Below are 16878 nucleotides of genomic sequence, written 5' to 3' on the forward strand. Positions count from 1 at the left end.
CACAAATAGGAATCTCATTATTGCAGTCAGGATTTGGTAAGTTGCTGTTCAGAAGAGCCATTTTTAACATCAAGCAAATCATCCACTTTTATAAAGACAAGATGAAGTTAAAAAGTGTTCTTTGTGTCCTGACTGCTGCATTTGTGCATCTCTGGCTGTCACGCTCCCTTCAGCCCATGGAGCATATCCAGCAGTGCTGAAGTGGTCTTGACTGTCCAGTCATTGCACTTTACAAGCTGTGTTCCCAAAAGCTGTGTACCCATCAGCCTCTTGAGCCATCAAAAGACAGCAGGGCATCCCTCTCCTGCAGGAGAGCTGTTTTTGTCACAATCCCTGCCTTGCTCTCTGTCTGGGAACCCAGCAGCACCCAGGGTGCCAGCAGCTCTGTTATCCTTTTGCCTGGGACGGATCTTGTGTGGTTTGCCAGCCAGCTGGCAGTTTGGTGTTTGGTGGAATCAGTCTCCAGGGGGGCTTTTGGCTGCCAGGTTTGTGACAGGGGGTGGCCAGAGTGTCCAGTCAGAGGCTCCACAGCAGATGCCCAGGGAGGGCCCTGGGCTGCAGGCACTGCTGTGGGCTCAGGCCTGAGCTCCGTGCTGAGCCAGGCTTAAGACAACTCAGCTCAACCACACTGCAGCCACAGGCACTGGATCCTCCTCAGAGCCGTGGAGTTTGTGCTGTGACAAACCCAAAGACTGTCCTCCCATGCTGAGGGTCCCTCAGCTGAGCAGCCCATGTTCCAGCAGCAGGGGGATGTGTTCCTCCTTGGCTATAAGGGAGACTTCTCTATTTAACCTTTGGGCTAGTGAGAAAAATACATCCTTTAACTCCAACAAATCATATCTGTCCATGTGAGCAAAATACATCCTTTAACTCCAACAAATCTTATCTGTCCATGTGAGCAGGTTGGATCTGGCACTTCTGGAAGGATTAAATCAGGTTGACTTGGTTGATAATACTGAGGGAAAAGACCTGGCTTTCAGGAACTATCCAGGCACTGAAAGGTGCCCCTCTAGTTTCTAACCTAAGGTACTGCCTGGCAGCACTGCTGTTTGTGGTGGGGTGTGTGTAGAGATAACCTTCAACCTCACTCTGCAGCAACATAGGCTGGTCCTGGTTGTGGTCATTTTGAAATGTTTAAATGGTTTTGAAACTAATCTTGTTCAATAGGCCCTTGAAACTAAACCCTAAACTCAGGTGAACATATGGCCATGTCCATTTCTGCTTTCAGGTAATAACGTGTGATAAGAGCTTTTACAACATTTTGGAAAAGTACTTAAAAGCTTTGGCTTATTAAAAAACTGTAATTCACCCTTGCTAGTAATTTTTGTGGGACTTTGAACTCTTTCTCCATCCCTCTCCTCCTCTAACACATCCCTGGAGGAAGCAGCCCCCTCCCCTGTGGTGCTGTGCCACGCCAGCCCTGTCTCTGTGGCCACAGTGTGCTCTGACTGATCTCTACATGAAGGTGCCTATGGGATGGCAAAGCCCATCCTGCAGAGAACTGCTTCCCTGGTGGTGGATTCCCCTGGGACTTTCACAGAGCCCTGCATCCCTATTGGATTTGTGTGGCTTTTTGTAAGCAAAGATCGTGGCCACTCCCAGCTTTCCTGCTCTGCCCTCCCTGCTAAGATCATTTTCTTTCAGTGACCGAAGGGATGGCTGTTTTTGTTAAAACTTGAGGCCAAACCAGAGAGCCTCCAGAAATGTCTCTGCGGTTTTTAAGGGAGAATCGTGCACCTTACCATGTGCAGATGCCCCCAGTGGTGATGAGATGCTTTAATTATATTTGGAGCACTAGCTTTCTCTGGTGCTTTGAAGCAGCTTCCCAAAGAGAGATATTTAATCAAATTTATGTTTATTTCAGGCTTACCCTCTCTAGATCCATCCAACAGCTCTACAACTTCTTCTTCAGGTCCTTTGACAGGCTTTTCAGCAAACATACAAGGAGCACGGGTTTACCTTCAAGGGCCAGCGCCTGTTGGGACTCCCAGCTTTAACAGACAGCATTTTTCACCACATCCTTGGACAAGCGCAACAAATTCATGTAGGAGCTTCATGGGTCTGTCTTAGTTAACTATAAATTCATAGCTATTGTCTTTAGTAGATTTCTAACTTAAGGGGAACTTACCCAGTAATGCACAAAATGCTTTCCAATTGCTTTTAGCAGCTGTGAGGATGGTGTGCAAATGTGCAAATCCCCTATTTTGTGGATTTTTTCCCATGCCACTAGTTCTGATAGCATTACTAAAGGCGTATTTGGGCAGAAAAATGAGTCATTGTAGGCTCTTGAGAGAGCATGAAGCTGTGGGGGAGTAGAGGTGATTACGCCATGCTAAAGATTCCCCTCTAAGTAGTACAAGTGCAGTATTAGGTGAAAATGTCATGTTTGCCATGGTTTGAAGCTATACTTGCCTTTTTCCTTTTTTCTTTTTTTTTTCTTTTTTTTTTTTTTTTTTTTTTTTTTTTTTTTTTTTTTTTTTTTTTTTTGTTTTGTTTTGTTTTGTTTTGTTTTGTTTTGTTTTTAATTGGGATCTGTAATTATACTTAAAATGTACCAAATTCTCTAAGCATCATCCAGGGTAACAGTGGGTTTTCCTCCTAATGGAAAGAACATGGAAGTAGCTTTACAGAAAATATGGGTCTTTGATTCAGAATCTTAGCTGAAGAGGTTTTTCATGTCACTGCATGCAACTTCATTGCCACTCTGAGTTTAAGAACCAAAATGTTTAAGTGAGTGCTCAAAGGAAGTTGGATTTCCCAAGGAGAGTCAGTGACGCTTCTGAAGTTGGCGGGACTTTATGCTCTTAGGGTCACACCTGTGGCTTTGGGAAGCTGTCTGATTTCTCTTCTGCTGGAAGTGGTGGATACCAAAACCAGGCTGTTTAGATATTTATGGTATTTTGGCTGATGTTTTCACCTCTTCCTGAAACTCTTCCATGTTTCTTATTCTTTCTTGTAATTAATTTAGCTTCACTGCTATGTCATGAGAATATCACGATTCTGATGGCTGAAAGCATTTGTGTTTATAATGTGGACTTTAGAGTTCAAATAATTCTTAGACAGAATTTCTGTGAAAAACTTGAATACTTGCCAAAAAAAGCCTTTAAAACATTTTATCATTTGCTTTGAGATAATATTGGGGAAATAAGTGGGATGGCATTTACACTTGCTACTTTGTGTGTAATTAAGCAAGAGAAATACTCTTTTCAGCAGGTGAATCTCCTATTCCATCAGTTTCCTCAGGATCATCTTCGCCCCTCTCAGCTGCTTCTGCCCCTGCTAACTTGGGCCAGCCAAAAACGGGTAACGCCAACCCAGATCGGAAGGTGCCCCCTCCCATCGGGACCGAGAGGCTCGCCAGGATCCGCCAGGGAGGCTCCGTCACGCCCACGCCCCTGGGAACCAACTTCACAGCGCCCGTGGGCCACAGCGGCATCTGGTCCTTCGGCGTGAACAGCGTGTCTGGTGAGTCTGCTGTGCACAGAAACTGCCAGGGCCTCTCAGAGGGACTGTGTTTGGAAGGAGGGTTGGAGTGGAGGAGTAAAGCTCCACGGTCTATACTCCCATGTGGAACATCCTCAGGGGAGAGCTGGTGGCAGTGGTGGGAGAGCACAGGTCGATGGAAACGCTGTGGTTTGCCCTCCTGATGCTGGTGGTTCTCACCTGCCTGGATCAAGTCACCAGGCACATGTGAGCCTGAAATGGTGCAGAGACCTCGTACAGAGTCCTCTGAATGATCCAGAGCTTAGAGCAAATAATTTCTTTGTGTTAAGGGGGCGGTTTTCAGGCCTGGCTGTTGGCTCCCTGTCCAGGTTTCTCTCTTGTTTTCCACTCACATTTTACAGTGTCAGCTGAGGTGCCGCTGATGCACCCAGGGACACAGAGCTGTGGATGCTGGTTTTTGAACTGATTTCCTCATGACTCTTGAACAGTATGGGATAACTTCTGTTCCAGGCAGCCTTGGTTCCCAAAGAGTGACTTTGAAACAGCTGAAGTTTTACGTTCAGTTTCCTGGTAGTTGGATTTTGTGGAAAGGAGGAGGTGCAGCATTTGAGGTGTAGAGTGTTTCCATTGGTAACTTTCAATACAAACGTTTGAGTCCTGCATTTGTTATATGCTTCAGTGAAGCCCTCCACACTTTGGTTAACTGGTGTCTCAGCATTGCTGTGTGCTTTCAAGAAAAGCTTGTATGTGCTTACAGGTAGTGTTGGGAGCTCTGTTGGATTTTAGCCGTTTTGCAGTGGACGTGTGGAGCTCGCAGTTCGTGGTAGTCCCCATCTTCTCCACCCTTGTCTGGATACCTGAGATCCCTCTGTGGCTGTGTGTTTTCAGGGTGCCTTTGGGTGGCCTTAGGTGTGTGCAGCTGCTGAATTCTACTCGAGTGTCTGCAGTGAGTTTCATCAGCCATTTTTAATCTCTTTGCAGAAGGCTTGTCGGGTTGGTCTCAGCCTGTCATGGGAAGTCATCCAATGCATCAGCAGCTGTCGGACCCGGGCACATTTTCCCAGCATCAGCCAATGGAGAGAGACGATTCTGGAATAGTGGCTCCCTCGAATATTTTCCACCAACCTATGCCAAATAGTTTTGTGGATTTTTCTAAAGTAAGTTACAGAGAGTTGGATTTATGAAATGGCTAGGGCCTGGCTTTATTGCATCTCCTGTTCTGCCTGTTCACCTTGTGTGTGTGTGCCTCCGCTGCCACTGCTTGTTACCCTAGTCCTGAACCTTCTTTCATCCCAGAACTGACCAGAAAAGGTGCCCAAGCCTAGAGGCAGGTCTAAACAAAGACGGAGTTTGTAGGTTGCAGATATTCTCTGGTCAGTAGCTGAAGGCCTTCATCACTCTCGAGTGTTCCGTCTTTCAGAAGCTCAGTCTCCTGGAAATGTTTCACAAAGCTTGCCCAGCTCTTGAGGGTGATTACAAGTTTGCTTAATGTTTCAGCATGAATCGTGGCCACAATACCATATACCTTCCTTAGGGAAGTGGCAGGAGGAGAGGACTCCCAGCATGTTTCAGAAAGAGCCATAGCATGTGGTCTTGGCATCTGCATGGCAAAGCAGAGCCATTCACACATAGGAAAAGAATTCTCCTAATTGCAAAAAGCTGCTCTGTAACTTGCTCTTTCTGAATAGGCAGAATTACTTTAGATGGCCATTAGGAATTAGAGAAGATCTTGAACCCAGTCTGGTCAGCTCAGTGCAGCCCTGTGCGCATTGTGGCTGTCCTGTGCTGCAGAGAGGAGGGAACACTGAGGTCACAGTGTTCAGCTGCTGGCCTGGCTTTGTGGGCTTATCTGAGGGCTCTGTGTGTGCTGCAGCCTCTGCTAGGTGTAAGTTCAGAAAAACGACTAAGCTGGCTGGAATCTCCAACTCTGAAATCACTGTGTTCCACATTCTGCCCCAGTGATTCCTGCCAGTAGTGGAACATTACCTGTGGAGGTGGCCTGGCTCTGTCTGGTCCTACAGCCACCCTTCCTCATGTCCCTCACCAGTGCTCTCTTGTCCCCGCAGGGCCTGCCCATCTCCATGTACGGCGGCACTCTGATACCCTCACACCCTCAGCTGGCAGATGGCCCAGGAGGGCCCCTATTTAACGGGCTCCATACTCCAGATCCTGCCTGGAATCCCATGATCAAAGTTGTCCAGAACTCAACAGAATGTACTGATGCTCAGCAGGTAGTGTGGCTGTCTTTTCCCACCTGTGCTTTCCTGGGGCTTCATATGGTGCTGTGAGACCCAGTTTTGGCTGGGTGACATTTGGTTTTTTCAGTTCTTTGAAACTAGGATTGAGGTTGTTTGCATGACTTTTCCCTACAGTATGTGTGTGTGTGCATGTGTTCATAAAATTTCCATGGTGCTATTGATACTAAACCTTCCAGGTAAAACAAGCAGCATTTCAAGACTGCTCAGCCAGGTAATGGACTCTTACAAGTGAGAGGGCTTATTTCCATACTCAGCACCTTGCAGGTTGTCAGTCAGACCTTGGCCAGAGCTGGAGAGCTCCTGCCTTTGGACAGTCTGGTTGTATTTTGAGGGAAGCCTTATGCTCGCCCTCAGTGGTAAAACACTGTTAAAGGAACCTTTATTTGTTTTTATAATAGATTTGTCTTTTTATTTCTTGCTGTAGATTTGGCCTGGCACCTGGGCACCTCACATTGGAAACATGCATCTCAAGTACGTCAACTGATTTAAGGGGGTCTGTCCTTTTTTAGCCTGGTTTGGGAATCTTTATGACCTTGAAGAACCCTGGGGATTTTTTCATGTGCCTGACTAAGTGATTTTCTGTGGGCTGTAACAATGGAATCTCAATTGCCCATTGTGTAAGAACAAATTGACTTACCTATACAAACTGATTCTGTTCTCCAGTTAGTTTAGCCACTTCAAACTTAAAAATCAGACAAAACTAGTGCTTTTTGGCTAAACACTGCTGAATGCTCCTTGTATGCAGCAGAGAACTAGCTGATGACATGATTTTGACCTTTTAGGGTGGTAAATACCTGTATAATTGTTTACACTTACAAGGAAAAGCTGAGTAAATTTCATGTCGTATAGTGGCTCTACTTTATGTAGCCTGTATTAATGTGAAATATTTACCTGAATACTCAATAAAAGGCAAACAGCATTTATAGGTTGTGTGTGAGAATTTTGGAAAGGGCTGTATGTTATTGTCCCCAGTAGGTGCTGCTGTGCTCAGTGACACATCTCCCCAGGGTCACGTACTGAGCACGTGGGTGCAGTCAGGTTTGGGAGGGTTTGGAGCCACAGGGGTCTGCAGAGGCCTTGCCCCTGCCACTTGTGAGCCTTGTATTGGTGTGAACCTGCTACTGTGTTACGGTCTTTTCCTTCTCAATTAGTTCTGCTGCTTCTAGCACTTCTGGCAGGTGTCACCTGAGAGATCAGGTTTTGCTCAGGGCTGCAAAGAAGGGCTGACAACAGTGACAGGTGAATGCAGAGTTCTTCACCTGCCCAGAAGCAGATCTTAGAAAAGTGCTTCTCATTAGAGGAAAATTTAATAGGTTCAGTTATAAGCTTCTTGTAATGCTGTAAATCAGTGCTAAGAGCTCCTCGGCCCTTTCTGTGAGGAAGAAGAGGATTTTTGCATGCTGCTTAAGATGAATGTTAACTCCTGACCCAGTTCTCCACTTTCTGCACTTGGACTGTGCTTAGTTCTGCTTTTGCTCCAAAGCAATACAGTAGCTACATGGAATCCATTCCTTAAGCAGGAAACTCCAATGCACGCAGTGTCTAATCCAATGCATCAATCTCAGACCAGGTGGAGACTTCACCTTCTTCCACCTTATCCAGACAAATCCTTACATGCAGCAGCAGAGTTTCCCCAGTAAAAGCATAAAGAAGTACTGAAAACTCAAAGTGCACAAGCAGTATCTACGTACCACAGACAAATCAACCTTGGAAGCACTACTGGATGGTATATTCAGATATTTTTCTTGGTATTTGAGGACAAAATTCCCAAAAAAAATATAATTGAACTGCTGCTGCCCCAGTGATAGTGCCAACACCAAAGGAGATACACACAGAATGAACCACAGAAAGGTTTGTGTTGGGAGTGGCCTTAAAGGTCACGCAGTCCAACACCCTGCCGTGGGCAGGGGACACGTGTCAGCAGCCATTGTATTGGAAGCAAGCAGTGTTGTGGTGCAGTAGGTGTGTGCTCTCTGGGGCAGGTGCAGGGGAGGGCTGGGCTGCCCACTTCTGTGGGTTCCTTGGCTGCAGCAAGCAAAGCCACCTCCTCCTGCCCCATCATGGGGAGCCACTGTCTTCCCATCCTGAGGGCTGCAGCTCCAGGGAGAGTGGCACAGTCTGCTCCGTGACACCAGAGGGCAAGGATGGGGGATGGGGTTGTCCCTGGAACAGCCTTGGCCACCCCAGCCCTGCCTAACATAGGCAGCTCTTTGCTGCATGGGTCCCTTGCTGGGTTCGTCCCCGCACTGCTCCTTCCCTGAGGACATGGGCCCTTGCTCTGGGCACCAGATCCAAGTGGCCCCAGCAGCCTCCATTAAAGTGGAAAAGGGAAATCCCCAAGTTTTGTAGGAAGATCCTGCTCAAAGTTCGGACCATCACTGCCCTGTGGTTACAGGGGGCTATAGGCAGAGGCAGGGCCTTGTGCTTCTGGGGAGAGAGCTGGTGGCAGTGCCAGGGGGCTGGTGAGTGCAGTGCTGGTCCCTCAGGGAAGGCTGCCTGGATCCAGAGAAAGCGTGGGGGTAACTAATGCCAGAGTCTGTGCCCACTTGAGTTCACCAGCCCTGGGTGGCAGGGCTCCCACAGACCTGTCCTCCTTCCCCCTTCTGACCCCCTGGGTCAGCCATTGAGCAGGTCTTTTCTTTGCTGTCTGTACTCGGGGAAGCATGGGCCTCGTTCCCGAGCTGGCCATATTTGGGTTGAGCCACAGGTGCCCGCCCTGTGGGCACTGACTCTGTCTGTGCCTTCAGTTAAGCTTCTCTGGGGTGAGAGAGCTCAGCCTGGTGCTGCAGGGCCGTGGAAGGTGCAGGCTGTGGAAGGTGTTTGCAGTGCCCAGCAGGAGCTCCAGGCTCACTGGCACCTCGGGCAGCAGCTCTGGGTTCCCTGGAATCCTGGGCTGCACCCACTGCCAGAGCCAGGCAGGGAACTGGTGCTGGGCTGCAGGGAGGGATGGGCAGGGGATGGCTGGGCTGCAGACGTGGCACACAGGCTGGTGTGACCTCAGGCGTTGCTGGCAGGCAGTTGGAGCATGGGGAGGAGGCAGCATGTGCCCTGGGTGCACGCTGCACACCCAGCAGGCTGGAGGAGATGTCCCATCGAACCCAGCTATTGTCCTCCTGCAGGGAGCAGCAGGTGGCTGGCTGAGACAATGGGAACGGGTTCCCAGGGTCCCCACCGTGGGATACCCAGCCCTTGCTGCTCCACCCTGGAACAGGGTACCACACAAAGCTGTTGCTGCCTGGCCAGCAGGCTGGGGCCTCGCTATGTGCCCCAGGACTGGCCCTGGCCTCCAGGCAGCACAGGGGTGGCCTGTGTTGGCCACCATGGGGTAGCCCTTGGGAGGCTGGACCCCCTTGTGCTGCATCCTGAAGGGGAGGAATAATGTGGGGAATAGCTGCTGAGCAGGATGGGTGTCACAGGCTGCCTTCTGGGAAGCCAGACGTGGTGGCTGCAGAGCCAGATGTGTCCATGAGCCACGGCCGAGCACTGGGTCCCACCCCCTGCTCTGGGCTGAGGTGCTCAGGGACAGGGGTGACCAGGGCCAGCAATGCCTGACCGCCCCCACTTTTGGCAGGTACCCGCATCATCTGCGACCGCAAGTTCCTGCTGGAGTGCAAGAATTCACCCGCGGCCAGGACCCCTCCCTGCTGCCTGCCCCAGACCCCCGGTGTCACATCCCTGGCCCAGTCCAGCCTCGTCAAGCTGGAGGAGCTCAAGGGGCGGAATGAGAGCGAAGAGGCCATGCCAGGTGAGCAGCCCAGGGCCACGGCCCCTGCCCAGGGACCGCCTGCCTGGGGCGTGGGACAGGGCGAGATCCCAACCTGGCCCCAGTTGCAGCTCCTGCTTCCTTTGCCTGCCCGTGTCTGCCAAGCCAGCCCCATCCTAACCCTGCTCCTGTATCCGTCCATGCCCTTGCAGATCAAGACCAGTTTGAGATGGACATCTGAGTTTCCATCTCCCCGTCTCCAGGCCATGGCTGGGCCTGTTCCTGGGCCTCGTGGAGGTGCTGGCACCGTGACCAGCTGGCTGCAGCCCTCTCTGATGCTGGGGATGGACGTGTGACACCTCAGGCTCTAGCACAAGTGGCTGGTGCAATTGCCTAGGAGCTCATGCTTGATCAATAAACACCGTGAAACCCCTGTGCTAACATGGTGTGTGTCTTTGTCAGGGCTCAGCAGGGTCCTCGCCCCCAGGGAGGGGAGGTGAGCAGCACCAGGAGGGTGCAGAGGGTGCCTTGCAGGTGGGGGTGGTGAGGGCCTGGGGGTCTGTTCTCAGCTGTGGTGGAGGCAGCTGGTGAGGCCATCCCCTGAACTTGGGAAGAACAGCACAGTTAACACCTGACTAGGCATGTGTCTGTCCCTGGACCTCCCTGCAGTCCCCCAGCTCTCTTGGGTTCTAGACTCAGCTCGGAGCTGTGCTCCAGGACAGCAGGAGCCCAAATGGGAGCCAGGGCTGTGGCTGCAGCACAAACCCTGGTCATGCCAGGGGCTGTTGGCACATTGGCCTCTGCAGCCAGCCTAGACCCCTCCTGCAGCAGGGCTGCGCTCTGAGGCTGCTGCAGGCCCCCCACTGCCAGATGAGGGGCCAGGCTTTGCCAGCCAGTGCAGCAGGGACACACAGTACTGCCTGCTCCAGTCAGATGCTGAATTCTTCCTTTGACATGGCCAAGCCTGATGAAGCAGCCATGGCCTCACCCAGCAATCCCATCTCCTGCTGACCCTGGCAGGACCTGTCAGTGCCAGAACCCTCAGGGAGACTGTGGGAGGGGGCAGGTTGGTGCTGTTTATTAAACATAATGAATCGCCACTAAAATGTCGCAATGATTAAAATCCCCTTTTCCTGGATGAGGATTGGGAGGCAGAGGGGGTGCCCAGACTCCCTCCAGCAGCAGGGGCCCTGTTCCTGCCGGTGGCCCTGGGTAGGAGCTGCCCCGCTCACAGTCCACAGCCCCGTCCCTGGTGTCAGGGCTCCTCCTGCTCCAGCTCGGACGTGGATTCAGTCACAGGCTCAGTCGCGGGCTCGGTGTCAGCGCTGCCGTCCGTCTCTGCGGTGGGCAGGTCCCGCGTCTCAGCGATGAGGCGCTTGACGCCCACCATCCACTGGCTCACCTCGTTCACGTGGTCCACCATGAGCGAGCGGTGGATCTCATCAGCCGCATCCCAGTGCTGCTGCTGAAGCTCTGCCAGGACAGGGGCACAGCCCCGTCAGGGGAGCAGGATTCGCCGTCCCGCAGGTGCCTCTGCCCCAGGGTCTGCTGCTGGTGCGGCTGCAGCCCGCTTCACCCCATACCTTGTACCAGGAGGCTCATCCTCTTCCTCACTGGTGCCGACAGCTTCCCCTGAGCCCACGCGTCCTCCAGCACTGTCAGCCGCCGCCCGATGTCATTGCACACTTGTTTCTGGAAGCAGAGGTGAGCTAGGAGTGAGGGGGACGTGCCCCCCCCAGCTCTGGGGAGCCCCGGGGCAGGGGCGGCTCTCTTCCCCCCTCAGGTCTCCTGGAGACCGGCAGCCCCAGCCTGGCTGCCCCGGCTGCCGTCCGTCCGGCACCGCGGGTCAAGGCGGCGGGAGGGGCCGCAGCCTCACCTGCACCGTAGCCCGGCAGGCGTCCAGGGCTGCCCGCAGCGGGACAAGGACAGTGTCGGCGGACACGCTGCACTCCTCCTGCTCCGGGCACGCCGCGCTCGGCCGGCCCTCGGCCCGCGGGGCAGCGCCGGCAGAGCCCTGCGGGGGCGGCCCCAGCGCCCGGGGGGGCGGCGCTGCGGGGTCGGCGGGGGCACTGGGCGGGCCCGGGGGGGCACCTGCAGGGCAGAGGCGCCGAGCCCGTCAGCTCGGACCCGGCTGGCAGCGAGCCCCGGCTCCGCAGCCCCCAGCACCGCGGCTGCGGGGGCCGGGCCTGGCCGGGCAGGGAGAGGAGCTGTGGCGGCTCCGCGGTGCTGACCTGGGGGTGCCCCCGCGGGCGGAGCGGGGGCCCGGCGGGTGAGCGGGGTCCGGCGGGAGCCCCCGGCTTGCGCTTGCAGCCCGTACGAGAACTGGGGGGGGTCGTTCCAGCCGCGCTCCTGGTTCCCTGCAGCAGCGAACGGCGCCGTGAGACCGGAGGAGCCCGAGGAGCCCCCGCGCCAGGCGGAACCCCCGGCACGTCCCTCCCGGCGCTCCCCGCACCCGGAACGGCCCCGGCGTCCCCCACACACGGGCCCCCGGCGGAGCCGATCCCCGGTCGCGGCCCCGCAGCCCCGCCCGGGCAGACCCGCGGTGTCCCGGGACCGGGACCCCCCACCCTGCACCGGAAGTGCCGCGCGCGCGCCCCGCGCCCCCTCACCCGGCTTCACGTAGGACTCCGCCATCCCGCCACGTCACGCCCGGCCCCGCCCCTTCCGGCCCGTGAGGCGGGGATGGGCGGGAGGGGCGGGGCCGGGCCTGTCCCCGCCCCGCCGGGGCCGCGCTCGGGGCCGGGGCCGGGGTTGGGGTTGGGGCCGGGGGCTCCTCTCCGGCGGCTCCGGCCCCGACCCCGGCCCGGCGCAGCTCGCTACGGGCTGTGCAGGAGGGCCCGCCGGAGGCGGAACACCTCCAGGAAGGAGAAGAGTCCCCGCTTGCGGGCCCCGGGCCCCGCCCCGCCGCCGCCTCCTCCCGCCTTGGCCGCCCCGCGGGCAGCGTCCCCCGCGGCCGCCGGCCCGGCCCGGCCCCGGCCAGCCGCGCTCTTCGCCTTCGCCCCCGGCGCGGCGGCCACGAGGCACTTCTGGTACTGCACCTGCGGGGACACGAGAGGCAGCGCGGGGCACTCGGCACCGGGGACACCCCGGCCTCCCCAGGGCTGGCCGTGCCCAGCCGCGGTGCCGCCGGTGCTCACCATGCAGGCGGCCTGCACCGCCTCCGAGATGGTGCCGGCGTCGGGCTCGCACCAGAAGGCCGCGCACTGGAAGCGTCGCCCCGTGTCCACGATGAGCGCAAAGGTGTGCGCGTCCCGGCCCACCCCCAGGAAGGTCACGTACCGCACCTGGCACTCCCAGATGTGCGCCGCCTCCTCGGGCTCCTGCGGGGACCCCGCGGGCCCATCCACCCCTGGCCGCCACCCGGGCAGCCCCGCCGCCCCCCAGGACCGCTCTGCCGGGGGCAGCGCCGTGCCCGTCCGGCCAGAGCCCCCGGTTCCCTCCCCACCTGCGCCGGGTGCACCCTCATGGCCGTGTCCGACACGTAGATGAGGGAGGGCGTCCAGTTCTCCCGCCCAGGGCGCCTCGTCAGCTTCTCGATGGCCTCGTTCAACACATCCATCCCTAGGGAGAGCGAGACCCCGTCCCATCGGCCCTGGCTGCGGGCGAGGGGCGGGCAGGAGCCGCCCGGCGACAGGGCACGGCTGCCCGGCCGCCTCGGGCACGGCGGGGCCTCCTGGGCGGCCCCCAGCTGCGGGGGAGCAGCCGCGCTTACCCATGGCCCTGGGCACGGGCAGGCTGCCGATGTACAGCGCCTCGTAGGTCTGCATCGACTGCCTCACCGCTTCTAGGATATCCACTGCCAGGACGGGAGAGGGGGAGCTACATCTGTGTCCCCTGCTGTGTCCCCAGGACCCCGGGGAAACAGCCGGACAAGCCAGAGGGCTCTGGCTCGCATGCGGACTGTGGGCAGGGGGTCGGTACCTTGCAGTGGCAGGTCCTCGGCGGAGATGGGCTCCAGCGTGGCAGCGCGGGGCAGCCTGCTGCTCGCTACAGCTCGCTCGGCCACGATCTGCAAGAGACCGGGATCCCGGAGCCTCCCCTCACCCCTGAGATCCCCAGGCCGTGCTCACACCCTCTGGGGCCCCTGCGTCCCACCTTGGAGCACATCTCATGCAGAGCCTTGGCGATCCCTTTGGCAGGCACATTGCAGTGGAAGACGTGACACTTGAGGACGCAGGTGTCCTTGTCACTGGCCACGAAGGCGAAGTCTCTGCAAGGCCACAAGCAAGCCAGTGAGACCCCGACAGATGCAGCCCCCTGCCTGTATTGCCCCCCAGCCCTGTGCCCCCTTACCTGTCCCTGCAGCCGTGGTGGCAGTCGGGAGGGAGGAGAGGGGACAGGTCACTGCTGGGGTGCCTCCCCCCAGGCAGGCAGAGCCACCCCCCTGGCCCCTAGCTCTGCCCTCGCCCCTGGCACCTGCCGTTGTTGCAGCCAACGCCCCAGACACGGATGTTGAGGATGGGCTGGCGATGGATGAGGCTGCGGTCCAGGGGGTCCACCAGGCTCATGGTGTCCTTCTTCAGAATCATCACTAGGTCCTGGCCCTGGAGAGCAACAGTGGTTCCCTCAGCCTGGCAGACAGCCTGGGCATCCCCAGCACCCAGCCCCTGTGTAGGCAAACCCCTTCCCCGTCAGCCTACCCTGCCCCAACTGTGGGGTCAGCCCTGCCCTTCCCAGTTACTGTTCCCTTGTGTGGGGACCCACCCAGGCACCCTGGCTCTGTTCCCAAGGAACAGCCCTGTCAGACCCACCTGCTCTGCACCTGGGACCATTGGATGGATGCCCTCTGTAGAGAGGTGACTCTACCACCTGCTCCCCTTTTCAGCGCCGTCCAGCTTCAGCAACAGTGGCCTTGGGGAGGGACCCTGCCTGGCAGCACCATCCCAGGCTCTTACCTCGCCCTGGTTCTCCGCAGAGCCCTGGCCCTTGCTGTTGGAGAGCTGCTGGATGCAGTTGTTGACGGCGATGCTGCTCTTGCCAGGTGCCAGGTCCTCCTCGGGGATCTCCACCCAGCCCAGAGAGCGCACAGCAAAGCACTGAGCAGAGACACGAGGGGCTTCAGTGCCACTGGCACAGCCACCTCCATCCCACACGCCTCACCGTGCCAGAGTGGTCACCCCTGCTCTGGCTCCCATCCACGTCCCTGCCAGCTGCCACCCTCCTCCTCTTCTGCCAGCACAGCCCACGATGCGGCAGTGAAGCTGGCGGGTGCAGTACCTTGGAGCCGGGCTCTGCGCTGTGCTGGAAGTCATCTCCATGCCAGGACAGTGAGTGCCTGCAGAGGGATGGGGCAGTGAGGGGCAGCTCCCTCTGCGTGCTCCTGGGGCACCCAGGGAAGCATCAGGGTGCTCTGGAACCAGCAGACCCCCTTGCCACCAGCTGGGAAGCATCCCATGGGGGTGCCCAGCATGGTCCTGCTGGTTTCAGCATGGGGTCTGCTCTGCGGGGGAGCACCAGGGCCCAGCACAGCTCAGGGATCAATGGTAGCCCACAAACAAGCCAGCAAAGCACAAGGATAGCCCTACCTCCGGGACAGCGAAGCCATAGGGCTGGGAATGGGCCGGTCCTTCGCCGAGTGCTTCGCTGCAGGGCCGTGGCATTCCTGGGAGAGAGGAGGAAAGGGGTGACCGGAGAGAAGCAGGCAGGAGGCACCAGGTAGGAGCCCTCCCTCCCAGGACTGCAACAAGCTTGTGAGCGTCCTGGATAGTCAAGATGAGTCCAACTAGGATAAGCTCCAGGATGGGGCCTGCTGGAGCCTTTCAAATGGCTTAACCCCAGACATGAATGGGCTGAGCAGGACTTCAGGGTCACACAGACAGGGTGCTCCAAGGGGTGGCTGCCCAAGTCATGCCCAGAGGGTCCTACAGCAGGATTCTGCCAGGGGTGGAATCCAACACCAGCCGTCACACCCCTGCCCACATTCCCTACCCTTCCCTGAAGTGTCTCATCTCCATCAGCCTCCGTGTGCCCTCCTGGGCCGGTGCTGCGTGCAGGGTGCTGCCACTGTGTCGTGCCTGTTGGCACATGCCAGTAATAGGTACCCAGAGAGTCACAGATTTTCCTCCAGCCTGGGGGAAGATCGGGGTCTGTCTCCAGGCTCTGGTCACTCCAGATGTTGTCTGTGCAGAGAGGCAGTGTGAGATACGGGGTGGGGAGAAGGATCCCCCAGTTGCCCTGAGGAGCCACCAGCTTTGCCCAGCAGCAGAAGGGTCCTGCAGTGGCCTCTGGGTGCGTGGCTGGGTGCATGGGCCAGGAGAGCAGCCTGGCAAGGGAACATGGCACGATGCCAGCAAGGCTGCAGCAGTAGCAGACCCCAGGGCAGGGAATTGCCTCGCTGGCTCCCGGGGGGACAGCGGAACCCCGGCAGGGCACAGAGGGCAGGGGCAGCCTGGGCCTGCCAAGCCGGGAGCCCTGCGGGGCACCCAGGCTCAGGCTTGGCCCGCGGCCGCCAGCCCAGTGCCCCTGCCCTCGGCCGGGAAAGGGGCCGGGACAGACGCCGGGGTCCGGGCAGAGGATTGTGCCCGGGGGCTGCAGCCGGAGGGTGCGATGGCCGTGGCCCCCGCACCCCCAGCCGTGCGCGGGCACCGACTCGAGCCCGTGGCGCAGCTCGGCCGGAGCGAGCCCGGGCCGCGGGGGCGGCGCGCTCCGACCGGCCGGGGCCGTGCGGGGCTGCCGGGGCTGGGAGGGTGGGCGCGCCCCGGGGGTGGGGAGACCTGGATATGGAGGTGCCCCCGAAGCGGGTGGGCTCCCGGCGACCTTGGCGGGGCGGGGAGCGGCCGGGCCGGCCGGACGCCGCGGGCCCCGATCAGCACCGCGGACAGCGCCGGGCGCGGCCGCCGCTCCCACCCTCAGGGCCCGGCCCCGCAACGCGACCCCGGCCCCGCAACGCGACCCCGGCCCCGCAACCCGACCCTGGCCACGCAACCCGGCACCGGCCCCGCAACCCGGCACCGGCCCCACAGCCCGTCCCCGCTCCTGCGAGCCGCCCCTGAGCCCGCCGGCTGTGCCCGTGCCGTGCCCGCCCTGCCCGCCGCGCTGACCGTCGCAGTTGACCAGGACGATGGCCAGCATGTAGTCCTTGCCCAGCATTGAATTCCCCAGGGAGCTCCTTGAGTACTGCTCAGGAAAAAGTCCTTCCAAGCTACAGGTACCTGATGAAACATTCCAAGATGGATTGCTATAGGTGGCTTCTCCAGACAGTCCTTCATGGCCTCTCCACCTTTTCTTCTTCAGAGCAGATTTTGGACGTGCAGGATGAATTTTCCATGCTTGGTCTCTCTTTTTCTTTGCTTGGTCTCATTCATGCATTCCATGGGATAACATGCCCCTGATTTTGTGAGACACCCTCCGCTCCTTTATGCATTTTAATCTTGCTCACCTGGCCTGAGAACAGCACCAGCTCCATAATCCAGTTTTGCAGTTGTCCACAACAATTTCTGTCTCCTGGTGGCAGCTCCCTTTTTGGATACAGGC

At 57.7% G+C, this 16878-nt stretch overlaps 3 protein-coding genes across 3 annotated transcripts in view; 1 reads left to right on the forward strand and 2 right to left on the reverse strand.

Annotated features, from left to right (window-relative positions):
* The window catches only part of LOC121364611 (ankyrin repeat and KH domain-containing protein 1-like), a 99410-nt gene extending 89572 nt beyond the window's left edge, over nt 1-9838 (forward strand). The window contains exons 32-37 of the mRNA XM_041488014.1: nt 1865-2044; nt 3214-3465; nt 4426-4601; nt 5511-5675; nt 9274-9447; nt 9618-9838. Of these exons, the coding sequence (XP_041343948.1) occupies nt 1865-2044; nt 3214-3465; nt 4426-4601; nt 5511-5675; nt 9274-9447; nt 9618-9761 (1091 nt within the window). The 3' untranslated portion in view covers nt 9762-9838. The remainder of the gene's footprint in view (nt 1-1864; nt 2045-3213; nt 3466-4425; nt 4602-5510; nt 5676-9273; nt 9448-9617) is intronic.
* A 623-nt stretch (nt 9839-10461) lies between these two features.
* Nucleotides 10462-12150, reverse strand: SRA1 (steroid receptor RNA activator 1). The gene is made up of 5 exons (XM_041488039.1): nt 12015-12150; nt 11637-11762; nt 11282-11496; nt 10989-11097; nt 10462-10878 (listed from the first exon to the last, which is right to left on the reverse strand). Exons 1-5 carry the CDS (start codon nt 12037-12039, stop codon nt 10661-10663), a joined length of 693 nt encoding a protein of 230 aa, XP_041343973.1. The 5' UTR covers nt 12040-12150; the 3' UTR covers nt 10462-10660.
* Nucleotides 12106-16494, reverse strand: APBB3 (amyloid beta precursor protein binding family B member 3). The gene is made up of 12 exons (XM_041488015.1): nt 16446-16494; nt 15334-15524; nt 14931-15007; nt 14623-14680; nt 14301-14441; nt 13822-13949; nt 13501-13666; nt 13327-13414; nt 13118-13201; nt 12851-12966; nt 12543-12722; nt 12106-12443 (listed from the first exon to the last, which is right to left on the reverse strand). Exons 1-12 carry the CDS (start codon nt 16492-16494, stop codon nt 12222-12224), a joined length of 1500 nt encoding a protein of 499 aa, XP_041343949.1. The 3' UTR covers nt 12106-12221.
* Nucleotides 16495-16878: the final 384 nt, after the last annotated feature.

Source organism: Pyrgilauda ruficollis, unplaced genomic scaffold, assembly GCF_017590135.1.
Source record: "Pyrgilauda ruficollis isolate IOZ18807 unplaced genomic scaffold, ASM1759013v1 scaffold86, whole genome shotgun sequence".
Lineage (NCBI taxonomy): Eukaryota > Metazoa > Chordata > Aves > Passeriformes > Passeridae > Pyrgilauda > Pyrgilauda ruficollis.

Coding starts and splice junctions, on each gene's coding strand:
- SRA1 (XM_041488039.1), bottom strand. CDS start 12,039: ATGGCGGAGTCCTACGTGAAGCCGG. Junction 11,098..11,281: donor CCTGCCGGGCTACGGTGCAG/GTGAGGCTGCGG, acceptor CTCTGCTTCCAG/AAACAAGTGTGCAATGACAT. Junction 10,879..10,988: donor GATGAGCCTCCTGGTACAAG/GTATGGGGTGAA, acceptor CTGTCCTGGCAG/AGCTTCAGCAGCAGCACTGG.
- APBB3 (XM_041488015.1), bottom strand. CDS start 16,494: ATGCTGGGCAAGGACTACATGCTGGCCATCGTCCTGGTCAACTGCGAC. Junction 15,525..16,445: donor CGTCCTGGTCAACTGCGACG/GTCAGCGCGGCG, acceptor CTCTCTGCACAG/ACAACATCTGGAGTGACCAG. Junction 15,008..15,333: donor ATGAGACACTTCAGGGAAGG/GTAGGGAATGTG, acceptor CCTCTCTCCCAG/GAATGCCACGGCCCTGCAGC.